The sequence below is a fragment of the Strigops habroptila genome, chromosome 3, assembly GCF_004027225.2.
Source record: "Strigops habroptila isolate Jane chromosome 3, bStrHab1.2.pri, whole genome shotgun sequence".
Lineage (NCBI taxonomy): Eukaryota > Metazoa > Chordata > Aves > Psittaciformes > Psittacidae > Strigops > Strigops habroptila.
In genome coordinates, this window is record NC_044279.2 from 2,314,450 (window position 1) to 2,339,546 (window position 25,097).

At 44.2% G+C, this 25,097-nt stretch overlaps 1 protein-coding gene across 3 annotated transcripts in view; it reads right to left on the bottom strand.

The window, feature by feature from the left end:
• The window catches only part of EXOC4 (exocyst complex component 4), a 396,577-nt gene that overhangs the window by 333,157 nt on the left and 38,323 nt on the right, over positions 1 to 25,097 (bottom strand). For all 3 annotated transcript variants that reach the window (XM_030480709.1, XM_030480710.1, XM_030480711.1), the window contains exons 4-6: positions 15,043 to 15,227; positions 12,836 to 12,945; positions 1,644 to 1,887 (exon numbers count right to left, since the gene is read on the bottom strand). In XM_030480709.1, coding sequence (XP_030336569.1) covers positions 1,644 to 1,887; positions 12,836 to 12,945; positions 15,043 to 15,227 — 539 coding nt within the window. The remainder of the gene's footprint in view (positions 1 to 1,643; positions 1,888 to 12,835; positions 12,946 to 15,042; positions 15,228 to 25,097) is intronic.

Sequence of the window (25,097 nt, forward strand, 5' to 3'; positions counted from 1 at the left end):
TAAGCAGTTTCGGGTGCTGCATCGTGCTCAAATTTGGGGTCTCACAGAGCTCTCTTGAAATAGCAGGAGCTTGTTGTTCGCATTGATTTGCTTCCTGACAGCAGGAAAGTCGCTGGGATTTGATTTAAAACTGAAGCTAATTTAAGGGGCGGTGTACCTCCCCTTACTATAATTTATTCTTTTCAATATAAATGAATGCAACTGCTTGCTGTAAACTTCACATGGGATTTAGGTTTAGAATCAGGTCTAATTATCTCCTTATTCAACAAGAATTCAAGACACTCTCCATAGCTCTACAATAACAGCATCTTAAGGGCTCACAAACTCCTATTAAACACATGCCAAAAGCCATTAAACTTTTCTGTCCCTTACTCAACCCTCTGGGCAGGTTAATGTCATGAAGATTTGATCTGATCCAATTTATCCATTTCAATGGACAACCAGGTAGTCATACAACCTCTCAAGACTGATTCTGAAGTATATCAAGTATATGCTATGCTCCCTCTTGACATCAGTAACTAAAATCCTGCCTTCTGCTTGTTGTAATTTCACCAAGGTATCAGCACAGTAACTCTCCGAGTTCTTCAAACATAATTGTTTCCACAGCAATGAGAAAGAGAGGAATGAGAAAGGAAGTCTTTATCAAGCTAATGTTTTCCTTGGGAGTCATTTTCCACTACAAATATTATGTGTAATGAAGATACACGTTTCGGGTTTCATTTTTCTCTTCCACCATTCATTCCCTTTGGACAGTGATCATTCCAACGTGCAGTATCACAGAGGACTATTTCAGGTAGAAGTGATAGCTGGCCCTTATGGAATCCTATTTTCCAAGCAATAGGACTGGTGAATCCTGAAGAATGGCAGGAACAGCTCCCTGTTGGCTTCCACACCTCACCATTAATATAAATGGGCTGCAAACCAACCAGAAACTTAGGCAGATATTTATGGATGTAGTTAGTTCCATACATGATTCCAAAGCTCGGCACCTGCATCAGTTTAATTGGATTCTGATATATTTGAAATAACTGAGCTGAATCTTCTCTTAAAATCACAGTACTCAGGAACTTCAGAATGTATTTGGCATCAGCACCAGTGTAAAGCCACACTTCAGTGCAACACAAGATGATAGTATTTGTTTTGGCACAAGTGTTCTTTACACTGTAGATACCAGCGCTCTGAGACAACGTTACAAATCAAGCTCTTGTAAAGCCACTTAAAATGAAAAGTTAGGTTAAAATATAAAGAAAATCAAGTACTTAACACAATGCACCTCTTAGCAGTTAAATAATGTTGCCTTCTACTGTGCTCCCACCTTCAAACCTACATTTCCAACATCTGTTTAGCCAAAAGATTCTCTTCTAGGGCCAAGCGGAGAAGGAAGCATCTCCCTTTCCCATATCCTTAGCTAAGCAGCAACAATGCCTCCCCCTTCGGAATACATTTCCTGAATTCCCAAGCCTTCCAGGTGCACATCAGCCTTTCAGTGAAACACAGGGATTTCTGGCAATGTTACCATTCCCTCTCTCTGCTACTACAAAATCACTACTGCCATTCCTTCAAGTGGCATTTAAAAGCTACAACACCCTTCCCCAGACTTGTTTTTGCAGCAAATCAAGGTTTGGTGGTTACAATATCCTTACCTAGGCTGGTTCTCCTGGGAAAGGTTCTCCCCTCTCTGGTAACCATTGTCTGCCACCTGGGTTGTGGAGCGCTTCACGATCTGCTTGAGTTCTTGTTCTAAGCGGTCCTGGATGGCTTTCACTGTCTCAGGGATTTTTTTCAGCTTGGCCAGCCCTTTGATGAGTATTCCCATGAAGACAGTGCTGTTCTCCTCTGGATCCAGTTCTGCATCTTCTTTAATTTCCAGAAGGCTTGTGTCTCGCACTGGAATAGATTCACAAAGGCATAATCCAAGATTTCAACTATTAAACCCAACACTTAGCACCATGCAGAAGCAGCATATCAACTCCTCTGCCTTCACAGAACTCCCACTACTTGGAGCAACCAAGGAATAAACAAGGAAACCAGCAACACCCAGAATCTGGATATTTCTGTTTGCTTGGGGGCTTCCCTATACATAAATACACCAGCCTGCACATTTGATTGACGTAGGAGTGAGAGCTCATGGTGTAAGCTATGTATTAGGAAACAAAGGAAGTCTGGTGTAATTAAGATATTCATAAATGAGGTTTTATACCACTATAAATCCCTTGAGTGTGTTTCAAGGAGCTACAAGCCCTAAATTTCTAACCCAGCTGTTTTTCTTCACTGTATTCTTCATGAGAGGAGTTTTTGTTCTAAACAGGATCAAGCTTAACAGACTTCTGATGAATTCAGCAAAGTTTCCACTGCCAAAGCGAATGATTGTTTGATGTTATCCTATTTTGCCTTATTACGTCTGTCGAGGGGTTGATGAAGTTATTCAAATCTTTAAACAAGGCTTCTGGAAAGGAAAAGTGAGAAGAATTAGACAGGATATTGTGGATACAGTCCTGAAGTAACAAGGACTGCACAGGGAGAAATTCTGTTGCTAAGAGACAAGGAAGAGGAAAGCAAGAGGTGCTTTTATGTATGTTCATTAAGCAACATCTCTTACTTTACAGATAACACCCAGCAACAATGAAAGTATGTTCCTGTTAAGGACTGGGTGAAGCACTCAATAAACATATTCAATCACTGATGTGAACTAAGTGTCTTCAAGGCAAACTCAACTAATGCATCTTGGAAGTTCTATAGTCACGGTGGCAGCACATGGACAAATGTGGTGGTGTTCTCCCTGCCCACCAACCTGACCTTTATATATCCCAACTCTGCTCAAGAGAGAACCAGCAGTGGTGGTGCTAATGGATGTGTCTGGGGCCTGGTGGCCCATGGGACTCAATTCAGGGCAGACAGACAACACAATAGCCAAGGGCTAACCTGAACAACATGCACCACCACTCCCCAACCACAACCCTGGGCAAGGTCCAACTCAAGCCAAGTGTCTGTCGTTGGGATGCAAACATGACTATGAGTTGATCAGCTTACTCCATAAGTAGTAGACAGCTGAGGGCCTGTGGAGCTCTCCTGCATGGCAGCAGGCTGCACACCAGGATCACCCCAGAGCAGGGACACCTTTCAAGGTTACTCCTCGAGGTTGAGAGATTCCTTGCCACAACAGGTTCTCAGTAAGCAATTAACAGCATGCTAAACTTTGAAGTCTGAGCTAAGGGATATAAAGGATTGATTGCACATTATAACCCTTTAGACATAAACTGCTGATGAAGTCTGGGACAGTCTGGATCGAGCTGCACTCAGACTCCTCTCTGAGGAGGAGTTCGAATCCAAGGGGGTCCTTTCTGAACCTCACAACACAATGGGAGGGTCTCCGACAGCTTTGTCTGACCCTGCCCTCTGTGCAGGCAACAGTCAAGTGTTTCACCATCAAACTCTTGCTAAATCACTGTCACGTTTACTACAAAACTTAGTTAAATCACTATTTCATACCAATAAACATATTGCCACTTCTCTCTTACGAGTGAAGTGCATCACTCTATCCATAACGAACAGCACTGAAGGAGAGGGCTGAAGCTGTGCCATCCACCATCCCAAATCCCTGCATGGGAATTCAAACCCAAGGGCTGTTTGAGCTTGCTGAGACTGAACTCTGATAGTGCCAATGGATGGTGACAGATGACTCCTGTGGTTTCAAACTCTCAACAGATTTTTTACTTAAATCAAAACTTCTCCAACAATGCGAAGGAATGTCAAAAGATCCACCAGAAGGATTTAAACGACATGGCAGGAAGGAGAAATGGCACAGCACAAGTTGCACCCAGCCCGGTAGCTGCCTGAAGCTGTCATACTCTGAACATCAGCACCCTCAAGTTACACAAGATCAAGGAAATAACAGCCCAAAGAGCCCATATGGTGTAAACAGCACCATGACAAACACATAACACTTATTTCAGTGTCAGCTTACACCAACCTCCACAGAAAAGACATGGTTTGGGTTGGAAGGGACCTTAAAGCTCACCCAGTTCCAACTCCCTGCCATGGGCAGGGACACCTTCCACTAGAGCAGGTTGCTCCAAGCCCCTGTGTCCAACCTGGCCTTGAACACTGCCAGGGATGGGGCAGCCACAGCTTCTCTGGGCACCCTGTGCCAGCACCTCAGCACCCTCACAGGGAAGAGCTTCTGCCTCACAGCCCATCTCAATCTCCCCTCTGGCAGGTTAAAGCCATTCCCCTTGTCCTGCCCCTACAGGCCCTTGTCCAAAGCCCCTCTCTGAGGGACGAGATCAGGTTTTAGGTAGTGAACATCGAGGAGATGAAATAGTGCTTTTTTTCCTCTCTCATAGATACCTTTTCCAATTTTGTTTGGGCAAGTTGTGGGGTAAGCAGCTAGAAACACCCAGAACATGGTAAATTTTTAGAAGCAGCAAGGATGCAAACATATTCCTGCTCAACGCTCTCATCTATCACACCCCTTTCAACCTATAAGGCTGCAAAGCACTTCGTGCACTGTGTACATGGTCTACCCATGTTAACGCTACATGTTACTCTTAAAACATGGCAGGCACAAACACAGAAAACGAGCTCTTTGGAACAAGAGCTGGTGAAAAGACAGTGCTGGAAATGTTAGAGAGAGAAAGGTTTTAACTTATTGTTTTTAAAAAGCCCAAATATCTTGTTCCTCTGAGCTCAATGTGAGGATTTCACACTCTAAACCTTTTAGGGGCAGGTCCCCGTCATCACACTCCATCCCCTTTGTAAGAGGGCTGCAAATTATTCTTAATAACACACCATGCAAACCCAAGAGGGAGGAAACGCTGCCGTATCCAAATGTGAGGACAGCATTTAAGAGGACTAACGGCAGCAATCTGGCTGAGAACTCTGCCAGCGCATCAGACGTGTGTGAAACTCTTCCATTTTCAAAAGAGCAAACCAATTTTGAACACCCTCAAATATCAAGACATCGATTTACATCTCTTACAAACAACAGCAAAGTGAACGGTTCAAGATCTAGTAGCAAGAAGTTTCGTTAGATCTGGTCTTTTGCTAAAACAGTGGGGACCAAGTTTCCTGCACGTTGTGCCTATTAAGCAGGTATCCTGGGTAGCTTTGGGGGCCCATTGATCTCTAAGATCTGACAAGATTCCAACCCTGGGTAACTGAAGATGTTCTTCTTTTCCCGTGTCTTCCACACTTCAAACATCCTCTTCTGCCATTTAATGTCATCAAGGGGTTATCTGACCACAAAGCTTTGGCCCAGGAATGAGCCCCTCCTGTCCCCTTCCTTTTAAAAAAGGCATCAAAAGTAGGCAGGCGTTTATATGGAAGTGCACCTTTAAAAGTGCCATTCTCTGGGTGAAAGAAGATATCCCTACATATCAGCTCTCAGAAATGAAAGATACACCTCTATTTTCTCTTAAACTTATGAACGACTTTGTTAGTCACTGGTATGAAGGCAAAAATCACAACACTATCAGAGTTTATTCCTAGCTTTGACTCTTGGACAGAAGGGGGGTCAGCAGAATGGCTACCTTGGACTTGTGGAGGGCAGACTTTGGCCTGTTTAGCAGCCCTTGGGATGCAATCCTGAAGGATGAGAGCCCAGGAAGGCTGGACATTGATCGGGAAGGAGTTATTCAAGGTGCAGGAGCAGCCATCCCCATGTGCTGAAAGATGAGCTGGCAGGGAAACCTGGCCTGGCTGAACAGAGAGATCTGGCTGGAACTCAGGAAAAACAGGGGAGTTTAAGACCTTTGGAAGAAAGGGCAGGTAACTCAGGAGGACTACAAGGGTGTTGTAAGGTTATACAGGGAGAAAATGAGAAGAAAGCCCAACTTGAATTTCATTCGGCTACTGCTGTAAAAGACAATAAACAATATCCCTGTAAATATATTAGCTACAAAAGGAGAATCTCCATCCTTTATGGAATGCAGGGGAAACCCTTAGTGGCAAAGGGTGAAGAAAAGGCTGAGGTACTTAATGCCTTCTCTGCCTCAGTTTTTAATAGTAAGACCAGTTGTTCTCTGGGTACCCTGAGCTGGAAGACAGGGACAGGGAGCACAATGAAGCCCCCATAATCCAAGGGGAAAACCAAATGTCTCCTGATATTCAGAGGGAACCTCCTGTGGTTTGGTTTGTGCCCATTGCTTCCGGTCCTGGCACTGGGCACTGAACAGAGCCTGGCTCCAACCTCTCTGCACCCTCCCCTTCCAGGTAAAGATCCCTCTTGAGCCTTCTCCAGGACGTGCAGTCCCAGCTCTCTCAGCCTTTCCTCCTAGGACAGATGCTCCAGACCCTTAATCACCTTCATGACCCTGTGCTGGACTCTCTCCAGTACATCCATGTCTCTCCTTGTACTGGGGAGCCCAGCACTGGAGCCAGCACTCCCCAACATGTCCCAGTGCCTGTGGTTGTTCCACTCCAGAGGCAGGACTTGGCAATTCCTCTGGTTGAACTTCATGAGGTTCCTGTCAGCCCATTTCTCCAGCCTACCTGGGTCCCTCTGGATAGCAGCAAGACCCTCTGGCCTATCAACCAGTTTGGTGTCATCTGCAAACCTGCTGAGGGTACACTCTGCCCCATCAGCAAATAAGACATTGAACAGGACTGAACCCAGTAGGAGCCCACTAGTTACAAGCCTCCAACTAGACTTTGTGCCACTGATACTGCCCTCTGCATCCAACCATTCAGCCACTTCTTGAGTCACCCCAACCTCAACTCAGGTAGGGTTCAGTCACCCAACCTGAGCACAGCCTGGATGGTGCTCATCCAACCTGTACATCTACTGGTTTTCTATTGGGATCGTACAGAAGATGGTGTCAAAGGCCTTACTGAAGAGCAGGCAGACAATATTCACCGCTCTTATCTACCAGTCAGTTATATCATAGAAGTTTATCAAGTTGGTCAAAGCATGAATTCCTCTGGGTGAAGCCATTCCTGATGATTTTCTTGTTCTAATGATCTCTGAAACATGCTTATGAAACAGAACATTTAAATATGGTTCCTCAAAAGCCATCCAAGCCACCAACCTCAAGCAGTGCTGGTTTTGCCACGTTCTCTAACTAAACATTCAGCCACTTCCAAAATGTCATCACTGAAGCAGAGCACCTGAAAACACACAACTCTGTGCAAGCAGACAAAAACCTACCCTTAGTTTAAAGCAGTAGTAAGTTGAATCGTGTGCATCACCGATTCATCACCTCCACGGTTAAAGGTGGAAACTTCCCCGACAGCTTCTAGATTTGCTGGTTCCCCATTAAAACACCTATTCCAAGTGATGCTACCCTCATTTGTACACTTGTGCCATTTCACAACAAAGAAACCTGCTGCAAGAAGCATTTTAATAGCTCTGGTCTGATGCCCAGAAAGGCCAACGCTGATAACTCGTTTAAGCAAAGCAGCTAAAGAAAAGACTCTTGGGTCTTGTTTTTCATTGCAATGAATGGTCAAAATTTGCTGCTCCTCATTACAGGAGATTTCATTAGCTGTGTGTTTTTATGGGCACACAGTAAAATTTCATGTACTATTGCCCATGATTTATGTCCTTTCTGATTATATCCTTTCAGCCTTCAATCCTTCTAAAGAAAAGGATGCAAGTTCAAAGCGCCCCAGAGGCATAATTTGAAGTGTGAAGAAATGTCACCTCCTCATTTCTGATGCTGAATCCTTGTTCTGACCCATGTACAGAGCCAGAGAGCCACAAATGGACAGTTACTTTAGAAATGGGGCCTTTAAAGATTTTGGTCATTTTCTGCTCCACTTTACTACCAAGCCTAGAAGAAAATGGGTCTCTGAGATCAATAACCTCAAAGCCTCAAGGCAAATCTCCTCTTTATAAAGCTGTTGTTCACACTGTTCAATCTACAGCTTTAAGGATGTTGGTCTTTCAAAAACAGAGGCATTTTGATTTGACAAGGCCACTCTTCCAAATCCATTGCAAGAACATTTCGTTCTGACAAAAGTGGACAAAGCAACTCTGTCAGCCACGTTCAACACCCTCCCGATGCACACCAGCATGAAAACTGAGTCTCCAAATAAGAAAGTAAGTGCCTGGTAGTCAAATATCTTACATCGGGACCACATATAGGAACCGCTAATGAAATTACACAGCAAAAGTGACCATAGAATCATAGAATAAACTGAATTGGGAAAGACCTTTAAGCTCATCAAGTCCAACCGTTCCCCAGCCCTGCCAAGGCCACCACTAACCCATGGCACTGACCTCGGCTACACGGGGTGTGAACACTTGCAGGGACGGTGACTCCAGCCCTGCCCTGGGCAGCCTGTTCCAATGCCTGAGCACCCTCTGGGGAAGGAATTGTTCCTCAGCTCCAATCTATGTGTTTCTCTTCTTGGCTTTCATCACATGGACCTAAAAATCTCCATGATTTTCCTTTTCCTTCCCCAAACACACAGCTTACAAAAATCAGTGCTTAGCTTCAAGTCAGAACATGAACCATGAGTGAGGATCAGTGAGATGAATCGTAGTCCTGCAAAAACAGACCAAAAGTTACTTCAGAGGCTTTCATGTTAATTGTGTGCTTGCAAACCCTCCTCCAACTGCAGGAACAGACTTCCTCTTAAACATTCTAGGTACTAAAGTTTATCCCAAGATAAGAACAAGCTCTGCTCTTTGTGTGGCACCACAATGACAGTGGGAGAGAATCAGACTTGCCATCACCTTCCCATCAAGTCCTCAGCTGGATTTGTGCAGATGCAAACCAGCTAAACCAGGACCCCTCTGGTTCAGTGAAGGCATCATTTAATTCTTAGTACAAGGCATAGAGAAGTCACCAGCTGGTGTCAGATCCTCAGGTGAGGTTAACAGGAAAAAAATTCCCATTTCCATGGCTTCTATCAACCACTTACTCCTTCTAGTTTCACAGAATCCCAGAGTGGTTTGGGTTGAAGGGACCTTAAAGCTCATCCAGTTCCAACCCCTGCCACGGACAGGGACACCTTCCACTAGAGCAGGTTGCTCCAAGCCCCTGTGTCCAACCTGGCCTTGAACACTGCCAGGGATGGGGCAGCCACAGCTTCTCTGGGCACCCTGTGCCAGCGCCTCAGCACCCTCACAGGGAAGAGCTTCTGCCTAAGATCTAGCCTAAACGTATTTATTCAACACGTTTGAAGTGGAAGCAACCATTAAACCAAGCAGAATGCCACAAAGGCATTTTTAGAGCCACCTTTGAAATTGGACCTTAAAGCTCTGGTTCCTGCAGGTATTTAGCAGGGCCAAGCTCACAGGTCTCTACATGTTTTCACCTACACACACGCACTTGCATTCCTGAAGAACCAGAGCCAGGAGCAGGAACTAGACTTGACCATAGAAGCCACCATCCTGCTTGGATTTAGCAGCTGTATTTTTCTCTTTGAGCTCAGAAGGATGGGTCACTGAAGTATATTATCTGTTCAGCATAAAACTTACATACTCCAATGACAACACTGTCACCACCTCAGCTCACCTTCTGTTGGATTTCCAACAAGTACTCTCCAGAATCCTTCAGAAAAGGGCACTTGGGGTTTGCTATGTACTGGGTGAGCACATTTTATAGTTCCAGGAAGAGCCTGGCAATGCAGGAACCTTCCTAAGTACTCTTCAGAGTACAGAAGGTTCAAGGAGACAAACCTAATTTAGAAGTGAATTTATTTCTCTGAACTGGCATGAAAGGAAAATGTTACTGGTGATCTGCCATAGCTGCAATCCTCAGGTGAACACGACCAAAGGGTTTGTTTAAGTGCAGCAGGAACAGCTTTAATTTCCTTATAAAGATTCTACAGCACGAGGTAACATCTCCTTTGGGAAGCGAATGCAGAAAGGACTCAAAATGTTGGCATCTTTGCTGGGCTGGGTTGAATGAGTCAGAGCTTCATCGTGACACACATTGATATGCACGACCACTCTGTTTCATCAATAAAAAGCCAAAGAACTGAAATGACTAAAGGCAGAAACAGCTTTTGTTATGCAGACACATAAGTTATAAATTCTCTAATAGTCGTGCAGCCCTGGAAAAGGCTTCTTTTAAATAGAATTAGGGGGAAGAAATATCCATAAGTACATTGTGCACTTGAAACAAAACCATATGCACGCTTCATGCTGATCGAATGTTTCCTATTATAACCCACATCTTTGCCAGTCTGAGGGACGCTGGCCCAGCGCTCAGTGATTCAGAGCAGAACAAGGAGCCAGGTAAGAGGTTTTCTGGTGTGTCGGGCATGAAGAGCAAAAAGAGATCTGCAGAAATGAGAGTTTTTAAGGCAGATCCTCAACTGACTTCTGTCAATTCACTAGTTGAGGGTGAAGGCATCAAAGCCTTTCTTTTTGAGGCATTTGGAGTGAAAGGAGCAGTGCAGTTTTCTGTTCACAAACAATTGAGTTCTCAAAGACCACTGCTGTGGTTCTTACCTGCTGCTCGGACCCCAGAACCTTCATTCAAACACAGTATGAAATAACTGTTTCTTAGGACAGGGCATTTTAAACACCAACACTGCATCAGGCAAATGAAATTAGAATTTGCTGATTTTAAGAAGTCTCAAATAAGCCAGAAAACAGCGATCTAGCTGTGCTTTAGGAATATTAGTACCACTTCTTGTTCTGCTCTCACAAGTGACTGATAACAAACCTCTTTTTCTTCTTATGCATGTGGGGGAAGCACTCAAAATAATTAGCAATAAGCTAATGACCTTTTTTAGTTGAAAATAGTATCATTGCTTGTGTAAGAAGAAATGTTTGAATGGTCCAGGTAAGCGTATCCCAAATGTCCCTGTTCCGACTGGAGCTATTAGATTAAATAGGGGGTCTCATGTCCTGTTCTTAGTGAGATGGTGGAAAACAGTCTTGGCCTCATCTCTCCCAAAAAACAGAATCAAATTAAGTATTCCTGGGGACATTCCAACTGGATACAAGAGGGAATTTTTCACACTGAGAACAACCAGCCACTGGAATAATCTCCACAGAGAAGTGGTGGATATTCCCCAGTGTTGGACACTGTTAAGACTGGGCTGCACAGGGTGCTGGGACATCTAGTCCAAGTCATGCTCTGCCAAGAAAGGTTGGACCAGATGATCCTTGAGGTCCCTTCCAATCTGGAATTCCATGATTCTATGACAATCAGTGCAGTAAACTTGAACTGGACTCTGCTCAAGGAGAAGGGCAGTACCTAAGTGGTAACACTAGGGCCAGTGAAGCCCTGGGCTCTGAAATAGCAGTGTGGGACTTCCCTTCACAGACAGAATCACTGTAGTCCAGCATGAACCCCAAAAACACATTTATCTTTACAAACAGGTTTACATTGGCTACAGCTCCTAGGAAAACTCCTTGGCCAGCTTTGAAGAGTGAGTAACCTCTTACCAATCTCAGCAGATACAAGACCTGCAGGTCTTTAGAGGTGACAAGGGCCAACAAAACTCTTTTCAGAGCACCCAAGTTTTGTATTACACTGGCAATAAAAAACACCACCTAAGGAAGATACTAAAGGTACTGAAATAAGTTTGAAGGTACTGAAAGGATTTCCATTCTTCAATAGGAGCATCTCCTGCTGTCTATGTCCCATCAGGAGGCGTGATGGGAGACCCCCCCATCAGCTCCATAACTTCAGAGTCCTTGTTTCCTTACTATACAAAGGACTAATATTTTAGGTGGAACATAATGGCAACACTATACAACATACAGCTTACTCATTGAAGAGGAAGTAGGTTAATATTTACAATGGTGAGACCAGGATTCAATTTTGGGTGCTTTATTTCCTCAGCTCCCCAAAATCACGCGATTTTAGCAAGAAACTGAACTTCTCACTGATGACAGGGAAAGAAGAGGAATTCTGGATTTCTTTCTCCAGGATTTTCACACTGTTCTCTTCCAGGTTTCCATGACCAAGCTGCTGCTTCCAGCTCTGAAAGCTCACAGTGGCATATCACAAGTGACTCCTCACAAACATCTAGTAGGTAGAACTACAGCCTCAGGCTCTGAGAGAGCAGCAACCCTGCAGGAGCAGAGCTAAATAACAAAACCCCTACAAGAGTGAAAGGCAAGAATAAGCAAAAGAAAGGCTCTAGGAGGCAAGAAGGACAAGAAAAAACAGGAACAAGATGACAAAGACAAAAGAATAAATAAGGATGAGAAGAAAATAAAAGATTCTCTGCGTTTGAGGAATACTGAAACACTGGATTTTGGAGAAGCGTGAAGAGATGCAGGTCACTTCTCTATTATTCCTTTTATGAATGTGTTAAACAAGGACAACCCCACTTATTAATCCACTGAAACAATGCAAGGATTAATTCTCCTTCTCTGCAGCACTTCCAAAGCCTCATACAAAAGCAGCACTGAAACTTGAGTGTTTCATTCAGTGTTTGCTGTAGTAACAGGAATACAAAGATCACCACCAGATTATCCCTGTGTACAGAGAGATCTTTAGTGGGAGTCAGGAAGTTTCCACAAGGAAAAGCTTTGACTTTTTGGCTTCAACACAGCAAAAAACCCCCTTCTGCAATATCTACACATACACATGCTTACATTAATAGTGTAGAGGAGACCTGTATGCCAACTGAGCTGACTGCAAATCTCTTCTGCTCAAGATATAAAGAACATGACCAAGATCAGAACAGGCACAGAAAACTAAGTGTATTTAATTGAAGCTGATGGGGGGAATAGGGAGGAATAATGATTTTCCAAAAGCAAAACACAGCTATGGCCAAGGTCTGCCCCTGGACATAGCACTCACTCACTCCAGGACACTGCACAAAGCACTGCCTTTTTGTTTCAGGACCTCCCATCAGCAGCCAACCATGAAGAGGGGATGATGTGCCTACTATGAGGAATACATAGGACTGAAATACTCACTGCTGGAGCTTCCTGGAGTACTGAACTGGGAAGTTTCCAGGAACTTTCGAGGTGTAGATAAGTTGGTAACATCCATAAGAGGTACAGGAGAGGCATCTTTCACAAGTGAACTGTGCGAAGGGAAAGAAAGCAAAGAGTTAACTATTACTTCAACAAGAAGTTAATTTCTTACTTCAACAACAAATAATCCATTTATTTCTTCAATCCATAAGCCTAAGCAATAGATCTACATAACAGTTTTGATACATGAGGTTTACAACACTTAACTTAAAGCACAAGTCCACAGACAAAAACAAGTAAGTGTCTGTATATACACATGGCTCCTGTCAACTACCCAATCCATCCAGCTCTTCTAGTTTCACAGAACCACAGAATGGTTTGGGTTGGAAGAGACCCTAAAGCTCATCCAGTTCCAACCCCCTGCCACAGGCAGGGACACCTTCCACTAGAGCAGGTTGCTCCAAGCCCCGCCCAACCTGGCCATAGGCCTCCTATGGACTTGCTCCAACAGCTCCATGTCCCTCTTGTAGTGGGGAACCCAGAGTGGATGCAGGACTGCAGGGGGGGGTCTCATTAAGGACAGATTAGAGAAGGAAAATCCCCACCCTCAACCTGCTGCTCACACTCCTTGATGCAACCCAGCACAGTGGGTTTGTAGTTTCAATTAGAAACCTCCACCCTTTTTCCTCCCTTCAAATCCCTTTTCCGTGCGCACCTATTTGCCTCCTCTCCAGATGAATTTTCTTACTCAGCCTTTCTACTTGGTCATTTTGATAATTCACATAGAATTATTTGCCAAAAATGTGTCATGCTGCCCCAGCTGCATAATGAAAGGCACAAAGCTGGATGTGGCAGGGGAATACAGGCAAGAACTCATTTTTAAGGGAGAAGGCTCCTATAATGGAGTTCAGCGTGTTCCCTTAGAGGTCAAAATGTTTATAGAAGCCTGCAAAGACAAGAGCTAAACTTACTATTCTGCCTAAGAACCACCTGTACTCCCTATACACCTACAATACCCTGCTTACAGGGATTAGCTCTCCATTCCAGCTCAGCAGTGTGAAACAGCACACACTTAAAATCAATACAAGATACAAACATTACTGCATCCTGGTTAACAGCCAGTCTAGAGCAGCACACTAAAAGAACAAGCTGTGCTTGATGCAAGAGTTCATGTTATCAACATGGAACATGGAAAAAGAGAAAACAAGACCAAGATAAGGGGCCCTGTAGCAGTTGTACAGAAGTGCAGTGAATTACCAGTCACATAGTCTGTGTACACCAAAAACTATCAGGATGAGTAGGGAAGAGAGTGATGACTTGCTAGAACCCTTCTTGCTAGAGATTTCAATTTCAATCAATTCTTCATTTCCTAAATTCATTTAATGTAACTTACTATCTTCTCCTCTTCATTTTGGTAAGTATGTTTTATTCCTTCTCATAATAAAATGCTAATTTGTCTTTTTTCTGCACCTTTATCATACAGTGGCTCCCTTTTTTGCTCCCTGCCCTTGTTTAGTACCTTTTCTACTCTACATAAGTTATCTTCCAAAACTGTGTCACTTTCTTCTGGCCATTATCTTCCTTCCTTTCCTCCCAAGAACTCTATTACCCTCAAGCTTAGAATCCACAAGATTAGGAAGAAATAGCCAGGCACCTGTACTTAAAATCTACTGATCAGAGGCAACAACCAGGTAAGAAGCTTCAACATCTTTAAAACACCCTAGAAACACCACAGAGCCAAGACACTGCTCGGGCACTTCAATACTGCAGACTGACTTCTGGGTACATGGAAGTCTTTTAAACCCTGGGCATTTGCTTTAACACATCAGCCATTTTTCCCTGTGTTCTTCCCTCTACCTGACTGAGCCTCAGGATCACGACGTTTGTAGGAAAGGTGTATGCATCAGAGGAGGATGAGAATGCTGAAAGGAATGGACCTCATTATATTTCTGTGGGAAGCAGCAAGAAAACAATAGAATCACTAGGCAGGAGTGAAAGAAAGAGAACAGAGTGTTCACAGGCTCGAAGGTGCATCAGTGTATTTGGAGCTTGTCTGCTCTCCAGTCACAAGCATGAGCAATATGCCAAAAATGACTGGTTGAGGTGTAAGATGATGGCACTCTCCCAAGAAAGCTTCTGCTTATGAAAGGGTGAATGTTGTCCTCTTCCAGACCTGCTCCCCTCAGCTCACATCACACCAAACCCACCTTAATCTCCCTTTCTCCTTGTTGCGTTGTCCTACTCGGTTGGTTGATTTGATGTAAAGGTGACGGTGTAACTCATCTATCAGGACCAAGTGCATGTTCATCTTCTTACTGTGGAGCTCCAGCCTCAGGTCACTCAATCCCTCCACCTGAAGAAGGGGACCCTCCAAGGAGTCCACAGCTGACACCTAAAGGAGAACACACATGACAACATTTAAAGGTCAATTCATCCACCTCAGGACTTCTCTCTTGGATTAGAGGAATGTCTGAATGATGATTCTATCCATAAACCTCTTTAAAGCAGAAAAGGTTTGAGTAGTATTTCTTCATTTCTATTCCTAAAAGAAAACTCAATATATATAAAAAGGGTCCAAGATCTGAACAACTCGGATTTAATGAGCAGTCTTCAAATATTTGAGCATATGTATAAACCAAGTTAGTTAAAACACAGTTGGTTAAATACAAATCAAAGCCCAGATTATCACAAAATAGAGGATTAGCAAGTGGAAAAGTGTTAGAAAAAGAGACTGACAATGATGTTTGATTTTCTTTCTTCTTTTCATTACAGAAACACCAATGAAACATTACTGCCAATTCTATAAATGTGGAGAAAATGGCTCACATTTTATTTGCCTATAGTGATGTCAAGATATAGCTGAAAAAGCTTAGCAGGCCTCATCTTCCAGCCGACACAGCAGCTATGTCATATAACTACACAATTTAAACACAGCCATCAGATTAATGAAAGCTACTGCTGGTTCAAAGACACTTTTGAACTCTAAAGACCACGGGGTTTTGTAATTGCTCTATTATTAAGGCTAAAATTAAGGCAAATATGCAAGCAACAAGGCAGCAGACAGAACCCACACTCCGGTAACTGGAACAGGCCACAGACAACGTTTCTCTGCTGCTGCGCTCCAGTAGTGACCAGGAGACACACAGTGGGCACTGCACTGAGGAACCTGATTTCAGAGAGTCACAGGATGGTTTGGGTTGAAGGGACTTTAAAGCTCCTCCAGTTCCAACCCCCTGCCACAGGCAGGGACACCTTCCACTAGAGCAGGTTGCTCCAAGCCCCTGTGTCCAACCTGGCCTTGAACACTGCCAGGGATGGGGCAGCCACAGCTTCTCTGGGCACCCTGTGCCAGCGCCTCAGCACCCTCACAGGGAAGAGCTTCTGCCTCAGAGCTCATCTCAGTCTCCCCTCTGGCAGGTTAAAGCCATTCCCCTTGGCCTGTCCCTACATCCCTTGTCCAAAGCCCCTCTCCAGGTTTCCTGGAGCCCCTTTAGGTACTGGAGCTGCTCTAAGGTGTCCCCTTCAGGAGCCTTCTCTTCTCCAGGCTGCCCCAGCCCAGCTCTCTCAGCCTGGCTCCAGAGCAGAGCTGCTTCACTCTCAGAACATCCATTTATTTCCTTAAAACAAACATGGACAAAAGGCATCAGGGATGATAAATCAGTGCATAAAAGCAACACTACAAATTTGCATCTCTCCCAGTTTACTTGTTTTTCTCACTAGTTATTAAAGCACTTCCACAGTTACTAACAAAATGAAAAATAATGAAATGACATAAAATCCCTCTGCAGTGTTCAAAACTTCAGAGCTGATGTTGTAAGAAACAAGAACTAGCATGTTTTGCACCCAGAGATTTAAAATAGATAAAATCCCTAATAACTAAAAGATATCATTAGTAAAAGAAGACATTTGCTGGCACTTCAGGATTTAAGTTTATAGCAAATCTGTCAGCTTAACATTAAAAATTCAAAGCAAGGAGATGCAGGAAGCAGACAGCCAAGCTAAGGTCTGCTCCCTCAATACCAGTAAATATTAACTATACCAAAAGAACATCTATCAACACCGTATTGCTTTGTTTGCCTCCAAATCAAGAATGACCCTGACACAGCTTTGGGGCCATCAGGCTTTTGGAATTCAGAACAGTTTGTAAGAGTAAGCTGCACTTTTACCTTTTTCCTGAGAAGTTTTGAGAAGAAGTCCCTAACTATGAAGTTCTCTTCTCTGCATGGATGATGAGAGCGTGCACTTGCTGCCAGGGTTTAGGATTGAGCTTGGTCTTAAGAAAGAATGTGTGTCACAGCATTAATCGCAGAGGACTCAACAGGCTTCTCCTAAGCTCACCAACACTGCAACAGCATCAGCATTCAGGGGGTTCCAATCACTCAGCACCAAGCACTGTAGAATCATAGAATCAACTAGGTTGGAAAAGACCTTTAAGATCATCAAGTCCAACCATTACCTCAGCACTGCCAAGACCACCACTAACCCATGGCACTCCATCCTCTTTCTTCCCAGTACCTGTTTGTGAACAGTCATGGAAGTTTGGCCCTAACACACCACAAAACCAACACACAGATGAAGCAAAAACCCAGATTTGGTTCTCCCTAAAAAGCTCTAGATCCAAGTGGAGATGATTCAGCAGGCACGCAGACACAGCTTGGAAACCCTTGGCAGAAGTTTCAGCTCTAATTTTCACCTTCTTCCTTTGGCAGATCAAGTATCCCAAACCCTTTAACTCCCCCCGGCACTGGAGGGGAGCTGCAGGCATTCATCGCTGCCCTGAAAGCTGTCAGCAACTTCAGCAAGTAAGAACAAAATCAGGAACAACATTTGTCAAACTGAGAAGTTGAGAGATGAAAATGGAGTGAGGGAAGAACTAAAAGCAAGCAGGAAAATTACAATAAAAAGGTTCCAAGACATCCAGGAAAAGTATTATCTAAAACACAAGCAACAAAAACTGAAAGCTTTGCATTCAGATCATTCATCTCTTAATTTATCTTCTCAGTTTCTAAAGAGTTACTCTCAAGATTAAGACCAACGTAGAATCCCACACTGGTTTGTGTTGGAAGGGGCCTTAAAGCTCATCCAGCTCCAAGCCCTGCCATGGGCAGGGACACCTTCCACTAGAGCAGGTTGCTCCAAGCCCCTGTGTCCAACCTGGCCTTGAACACTGCCAGGGATGGGGCAGCCACAGCTTCTCTGGGAAAAGTCTGTGCCAGCGCCTCAGCACCCTCACAGGGAAGAGCTTCTGCCTCAGAGCTCATCTCAATCTCCCCTCTGGCAGGTTAAAGCCATTCCCCTTGGCCTGTCCCTCCAGGCCCTTGTCCAAAGCCCCTCTCCAGGTTTCCTGGAGCCCCTTTAGGCACTGGAGCTGCTCTAATGTCTCCCTTTCAGGAGCCTTCTCTTCTCCAGGCTGCCCCAGCCCAGCTCTCTCAGCCTGGCTCCAGAGCAGAGCTGCTCCAGCCCTCGCAGCAGCTCCGGGGCCTCCTCTGGCCTCGCTCCAGCAGCTCCACGTCCCTCTTGTGCTGTTGCCCCAGAGCTGGATCAGGACTGCAGGGGGGGTCTCCCCAGAGCGCAGCAGAGGGGCAGGATCCCCTCCCTGACCTGCTGCTCACGCTCTGGGGGTGCAGCCCAGCACACGGGGGGGTTCTGGGCTCAAGCACACACTGAAGCCGGGTCATGGGCTTCTCATTGACAACACCCCCAAGTCCATCTCCTCAAGGCTGCTCCATTCAGTCTCCTGTCAGCCTGCGTCTGTGCTTAGGATTGCTCTGACCCATGTGTGGAACCTTGAACTTGGCCATGTTGAACTTCATGAGCTTCTCACAGGCCCACATCTCCAGCCTGTCAAGATTCCTCTGGATCTCATCCCTTCATTACAGCTTTCAAGCACATCTCTTCACAAAGAAAGGGAACAGTCAGTCATTTAGTGCACTTAAATAAAGCAAACCCAAACCCCCACATTTTTACACTCAGACCTTTCTTCTGCTAGAAAAAGCTGGAGATGTTTTTGGCGGGGTTTATTGGGTGGGTTTTTTTGATGGCACTTCTTACAGTTCATATTTGCAGCCAGACAAGCTTGAATTCACACCCTTGATAAATGGCACTTTCCCAGTGATTGCACTCTACAGCCACATCTCAACACCAGGCACCCTCAGAGCCTTTTCACTTGAGGCCACCCCACTCCAGCCAGGCCTCACTTAACCACTGTTTTATCTTCAGAGATTTCATTTCCCATTACCAGCAATTATCAAGACAAAGCACAAGAGAAAAGCTTTCATGTTCAGAACAGTTTGGGGCTGGAAAGTAGCTGAGGTTCAGTCCAAGTTCATGGAAGTCAAGGTAAGGTCTCCAATTGGTTTAGGTGGCAACAAGTAGAAGCATGATGTTAAAAAGCAGAAAGCAAATGTTTTTCCCTTCTGTAGTTTTACTAACAGAAAGACGATTTAAGTCCTGACATTCAGCTATGAAGCAGCACCCCAGATGATGTTTCAGAATACATAATATGACATTAAAACCTTTGTCTGCTTCCTGTGCTGGATAACTTACCACAGACCAGGAGCAGAAGCAACTAAAGTGAAGCAAAAGTGTCTATAAGGAATGCACAAGATTAAAAACACACTACAGAGAGAGCTAACAATGGATCTGTTACAAGGAAAACCTTTCCAAGCTTGTGTCTTACCCTGTTACCCTGGGAAAAGTCAGTTCTTAAAACTCAGTTTTAGCAAGTAACCACATTGTCATCACAGGAGCTTTGTCCCCCAGAGCAGGAAGATTTAGAACTAAAGGTGGATGGAAAAGACAGGGAAGCAGAAAGCAGATAGGAAGAGCAGTTACAGTGACAACAGCTCTGTTGACTACTTGGAAGCACAAGCAGAAGTAGTTTATAATTAGCTTTAGAGTTCAAGTATCCATCTGGATCATGTCAACAAGCTGGTCAACCACCTTGAGAAGGAGTAAGGTTATAAAGGGACTTAGAAACCCCCCATGGTGGGTCAGCTGAGAACAGAGCCAGTGCCCCATGGAGCCAAGAAAAACAACACAAGCACCAAAAATAAGACTGGAAGACTGTAAAAGTTGAATTCCTAATGGGAACTATCCATTGTCTGTCACTGGCAAAGTTTAAATCAAGACCAGAATTGTATGGCCCCACTCAGTGTGTAACAACCCATCACTTATATTCTGCAAGAGACCCTAATGCATGACAAAAATACTTTAAGATGATGTGTATTTACTGTTGAACCATCAACTCTCTCAACTTGGGCATTCCACTTCAACTGGTTGTTCTTAACCTCCTCCCATTCCAACCCCTGATATGCAAAAGGAGATGTGTGGGAGACAGGCAGCACAAAGCAGTAACAGCTCAGTGTATACCACAAATGCTGCTGTTCCTCAACTTAGTAGTGACTCCTCCAGTTAGAAAAGCTTAATTTAGGAGAAAACCCCTTATATTTGGATTTCTATTTTTTATTATGAATGCTGTTCCTCTGGTTATGATATAAAGAATAAATCAAGGGGAAAAAAAGTGCATTCTAGAGAGAAACCTAAATGTTGGGGGTTGAATGTGTTCATATTGCTCACACCATTCCTAAACACGAAAAGCTTTTCACATTTTAAAAGGCAACCGTCTCCCTCTTGAATAACAGGGATTTTGTATTTAAATTGCATCTATAATTTTCCCACTCCTTTATTCCAAAGTTATCTGGAGTCTTCAGCCAGACAGAGCCCTTCACTACTAATTACTTATATCATCCTTTAGGATTTTAATTTTATTACTTTGAACAATTAAGAATGGAAAAGCCTCAAAGGCTACAACATTTCCACATCAGTTTTAATATGTTCAGTACATTAAAGCATGTTTGGGATTATTTCAGTTCTCCAGCAGCGTTTTGAATGCTCCCTTTAAAAGAAGTGCTGGGAAATGAAACAGCTCTACATGTAGAGAAGTACAAACCATAGAATCAGAGCGGTTTGTGTTGGAAGGGACCTTAAAGCTCACCCAGTTCCAACCCCCGCCACAGGCAGGGACACCTTCCACTAGAGCAGGTTGCTCCAAGCCCCTGTGTCCAACCTGGCCTTGAACACTGCCAGGGATGGGGCAGCCACAGCTTCTCTGGGCACCCTGTGCCAGCACCTCAGCACCCTCATAGGGAAGAGCTTCTGTCTAAGAGCTCATCTCAATCTCCCCTTCTTCAGCTTAAACCATCCTGTTGTCTATTGCTACAACAACACAGTTTCTGCCACACATCTCTGCTCCACAAAGTTTGTTGTATATTAAAATTAAACAGCATTTGAGCCATCTCATAGGCACCTGTCATTAAGGACAGTGGTGAGGCCAAGGGTTAACCACACCTACCAAAGAGCAATTGCAAAGGTACAAAGGCACAATCCCTATATACTAGGAGAAATGACAGTAGCAGCTCAGAATCACGCTGCACTCACCGAGTTACACGTCAGCATATCAGCAACAAACACAGCTTTCAACTCTTTCTGTTTGAGCAAGTCAAAGAAATCAAGTCACACATCAGCATTTGTATTGTTGGTAGAATATTGTACTTATCCAGCTTGGAAGGAACCTCCAGAGGTTTCCAGTCCACCCCCCTGCTCAAAGCAGTGCTAAGTGCTGCGTCAGACCAGGCTCAGGGCCTCCGGTCAAGGCCTGAGAATCTGCAAGCATGAGGATTCACAGACACTCTGGTCTTTTGTTTCACCCCTCTCATGGGGAGGAGTTTTCTCCTCATGCCCAGTAACCTTCTCCCACAGAAAGTGCTGAGAGTTGCTTCTTGTTTGTGCACTTCTGAGAGGAGCCTGGCTGCATTCCTGGAGCAACCTGCTTTAGTGGAAGGTGTCTTTGCCCATGGCAGGAGGTTGGAACTGGATGAGCTTTAAGGTCTCTTCCAACACAAACTATTCAATGACTCCATTTTTCCTCCAACACTTTTAGATGGTCACAGCAGCAAAAAAACCACTCTTTTCTGCAGGCTGAACAAACACAACTCCTACAGCATCTCCTAATACATTGAGTGCTTCTAACCCCAACCCACCCTGGGGCTTTCCACTGGACTCACTCCTGTATGATACGTTCCCATTCCCATGCAAGTAAAGGTACCTTTCCTGCATAGGGACCCCCAAAACTGGCACTCCACATGCAGCCTCACACGTGCATAGTCACTTCCCTTGATATGCTGGCTCTGATCCTGCTAATACCAGAGTGGGACACCCAAATAATGGCACAGTGTGACTGGGCCCAATACTGTGTTATCCAAAAGCCAGTGAGGGAACCAGACCTTCTTTTCCCTGTCACTGCTTCCCTTCACACACACACACACACAGAACTAAGGGTGCAGTTACCACACCACCCCTGCTTTTTGCTCCTTATCCTCACTGTGGGAAGCACCTTGGATAATGAAGATTAAAGATGCTCTAAAACATGCAAGGGTATCACATTTAATTAGATTTTCTCCCCTTTCTTTTCTTCCCTCATCTTAGGCTACATTTCCCAAGTAGTTACCTGGTCTTTAATACTCCTATTACCTACTGTGTGCTATTCATACTAACAAAAAGACTAATAAATGTAGAACTGTCTATAGAGGGGAAGAATTATCACTACAAGGCTCTGGTTAAGACTGATAATGGAATAGCAGCCTTTTCTCAGAGAACCTGAAAATGAGATGTACAGAAGAAAACTACACGTGGTTTCAGGGGCCAGAATAAGCAGCTGAGGGTCCTTCAAGACCCTTTCTCACACCCGCCTGGCTTAGCTAAATGGAAATAAGGGATTAATATTTGCTTCTGAGGTTGGAGGAGATAATGACATTTGTGTTTGAGTACCTGGCCATAAAGATCATTAGAGGTAAAAGAGCTCCCCAACATTCATCTTTTGGCAGTGGTTGGGGCGCAGAAAGGAGTTACAGCAAGAGAAGTCAGTTGGAAGGTGAATCAACCAACAAACATCTCATGATTCTTCTTTAAAGACATGATTTACCAAGCAAATAGTGCCAAAAGAAATAACAGGTAATCCCCATCACCACCTTTATTCTTTAATTTTTAAGAAAAAATTCTGTCTCTCCCATTGAAAGCAACACTGAAATAAATACAAAACCACTGTATTTAGTCATATGATAATTAAAATATTGGCCTGATTACAACAGAATTTGTCTTAAATAATCTGACAGCCCACTTAAATAAATACAAAATCACCTAATTTAACTCACAGTATTGGCCTGGATTATAACAGAATTTAGCTTAGATAATGGTGTCCCTGCCCATGGCAGGGGTTGGAAGTGGATTATCTTAAGGTCCTTTCCAACCCAAACCATTCTATGTTTCTATGATAGTCACTTTTGACGTTAAAATCCACTTACCATTGTACTCATTATTACCCTTAGAAAACAAGGCTCAACGAAGCCTGGAAAAAGAGCTTTGCTTTGTATGAGCTCAAAATCCCAGTTTAGAGGAAATAACTGTGGCACCAGAAGCTCTCTGCAGCTTGTTTAAAGGTTACAGGCAGTTTATAGCAGGGCTTAATTGCCTTAAAAAGAACATGTAGCAAAACATTTGCTGATTGTAACATTCAGTTTGGAAGGGTTTAATTTAGCAGTTTATAACAAAGTAGAAACTAAGTACTAGTAAGAGATTTGTTAAAATTCTTTGTTCTTTGAGGCCAAATGCAGGTAAAGCTGCACATTCCCTTAACAGGTTTTTCAAGAGTATTATTATCTCATAGAATCACAGACTGGTTTGGGCTGGAGGGACCTTAAAGCTCATCCAGTTCCAACCCCTGCCACGGGCAGGGACACCTTCCACTAGAGCAGGTTGCTCCAAGCCCCTGTGTCCAACCTGGCCTTGAACACTGCCAGGGATGGGGCAGCCACAGCTTCTCTGGGAAAAGTCTGTGCCAGCGCCTCAGCACCCTCACAGGGAAGAGCTTCTGCCTCAGAGCTCATCTCAGTCTCCCCTCTGGCAGGTTAAAGCCATTCCCCTTGGCCTGTCCCTACAGGCCCTTGGCCAAAGCCCCTCTCCAGCTTTCTTGTCAGCCCCCTTTAGGTACTGCAAGACTGTTTCTGTTATAAGGTCTTCCCTTTTTATTTTCCAAAAAGCATTGTAAAAAAAGGTATGAAAAGAGGAATTTTTGTGTGTTAATTCTAGACCTCCACAGTCCTGGAAGTCTATGAGCAGATAGAAAATGTGGCTGCCCCATCCCTGGCAGTGTTCAAGGCCAGGTTGGACACAGGGGCTTGGAGCAACCTGCTCTAGTGGAAGGTGTCCCTGCCCGTGGCAGGGGGTTGGAACTGGAGGAGCTTTAAGGTCCCTTTCAAACTGTTCCATGATTCTATAAGGAGGTGCTTCTTCAAGGTTACAACCTCAGAATAAGGGTGGTTCAAACTAGAAAACCTAATGCTTTGTGGCTGTGGTACCAGCTTATCCTGACTTTAGACAACAGAAAAGGAAACATGAACAAACAACTGAGAAAGGTTAAAAGAAAACAACGTGCCAGGTCACCATTTGAAGCAAAAGAAGTCACATCACACACAAACACAGTCTGACAAAGGGAAAAAGCTGAACCCTTTGAATAAACCAGCAAATAAACAGCAGCAACTGAGAAGGTTTCAGCTGCTTTGCTGGGCGAATAAGACAATGCTGACATTTGAAAGGAGGAGAATTGATCTACTGCTTTTACAGGAACTCATTTTCAAGAGGTACAGGAAAGGAAAAGGACTAAGAAATACCTTAAATGTACGTAGCCAGATCTGAACCAGCATCTCACTGAATTCAGCTGGCACCTGACTCGTATCAGTAAGGATCTAAACTCAAAAGTTTAAGCAGCACGAAGGTGCTCACACTCCAGCTGCTGGGAATTTGCACTGGGAAAAACAGCAGAATAGCTACAAATGATGGTCTGTCTCCAAGGAATTTAACACTTGATAGATGTAAGAGCAGATGATGCGTTACAGGATCCTCCAAGTTTCTACCACCACAAACGTAACTAAGGGATGAATTACACACAAGGTCCCTCCCAACCCAAACCAGTCTAGGATTCATCTCTAAGTTTGTCCTACATTTTTGTTGCAAAGTGAATCAAGATGAAGCTGAAAAGTTGCTGCCTTTGAAGGCGGGACATGCAAATAATGCAACACATGGAAAACTCACCCAAGCTGCACTTAAATCCAAAGACTGGGAATTGTTTCCTACCAAATTGCCACAGGCCCGTGCACAGCATAGTGTGAGTTGGTATCAAGACAAACCAGGGAACATGAGCTAGTTA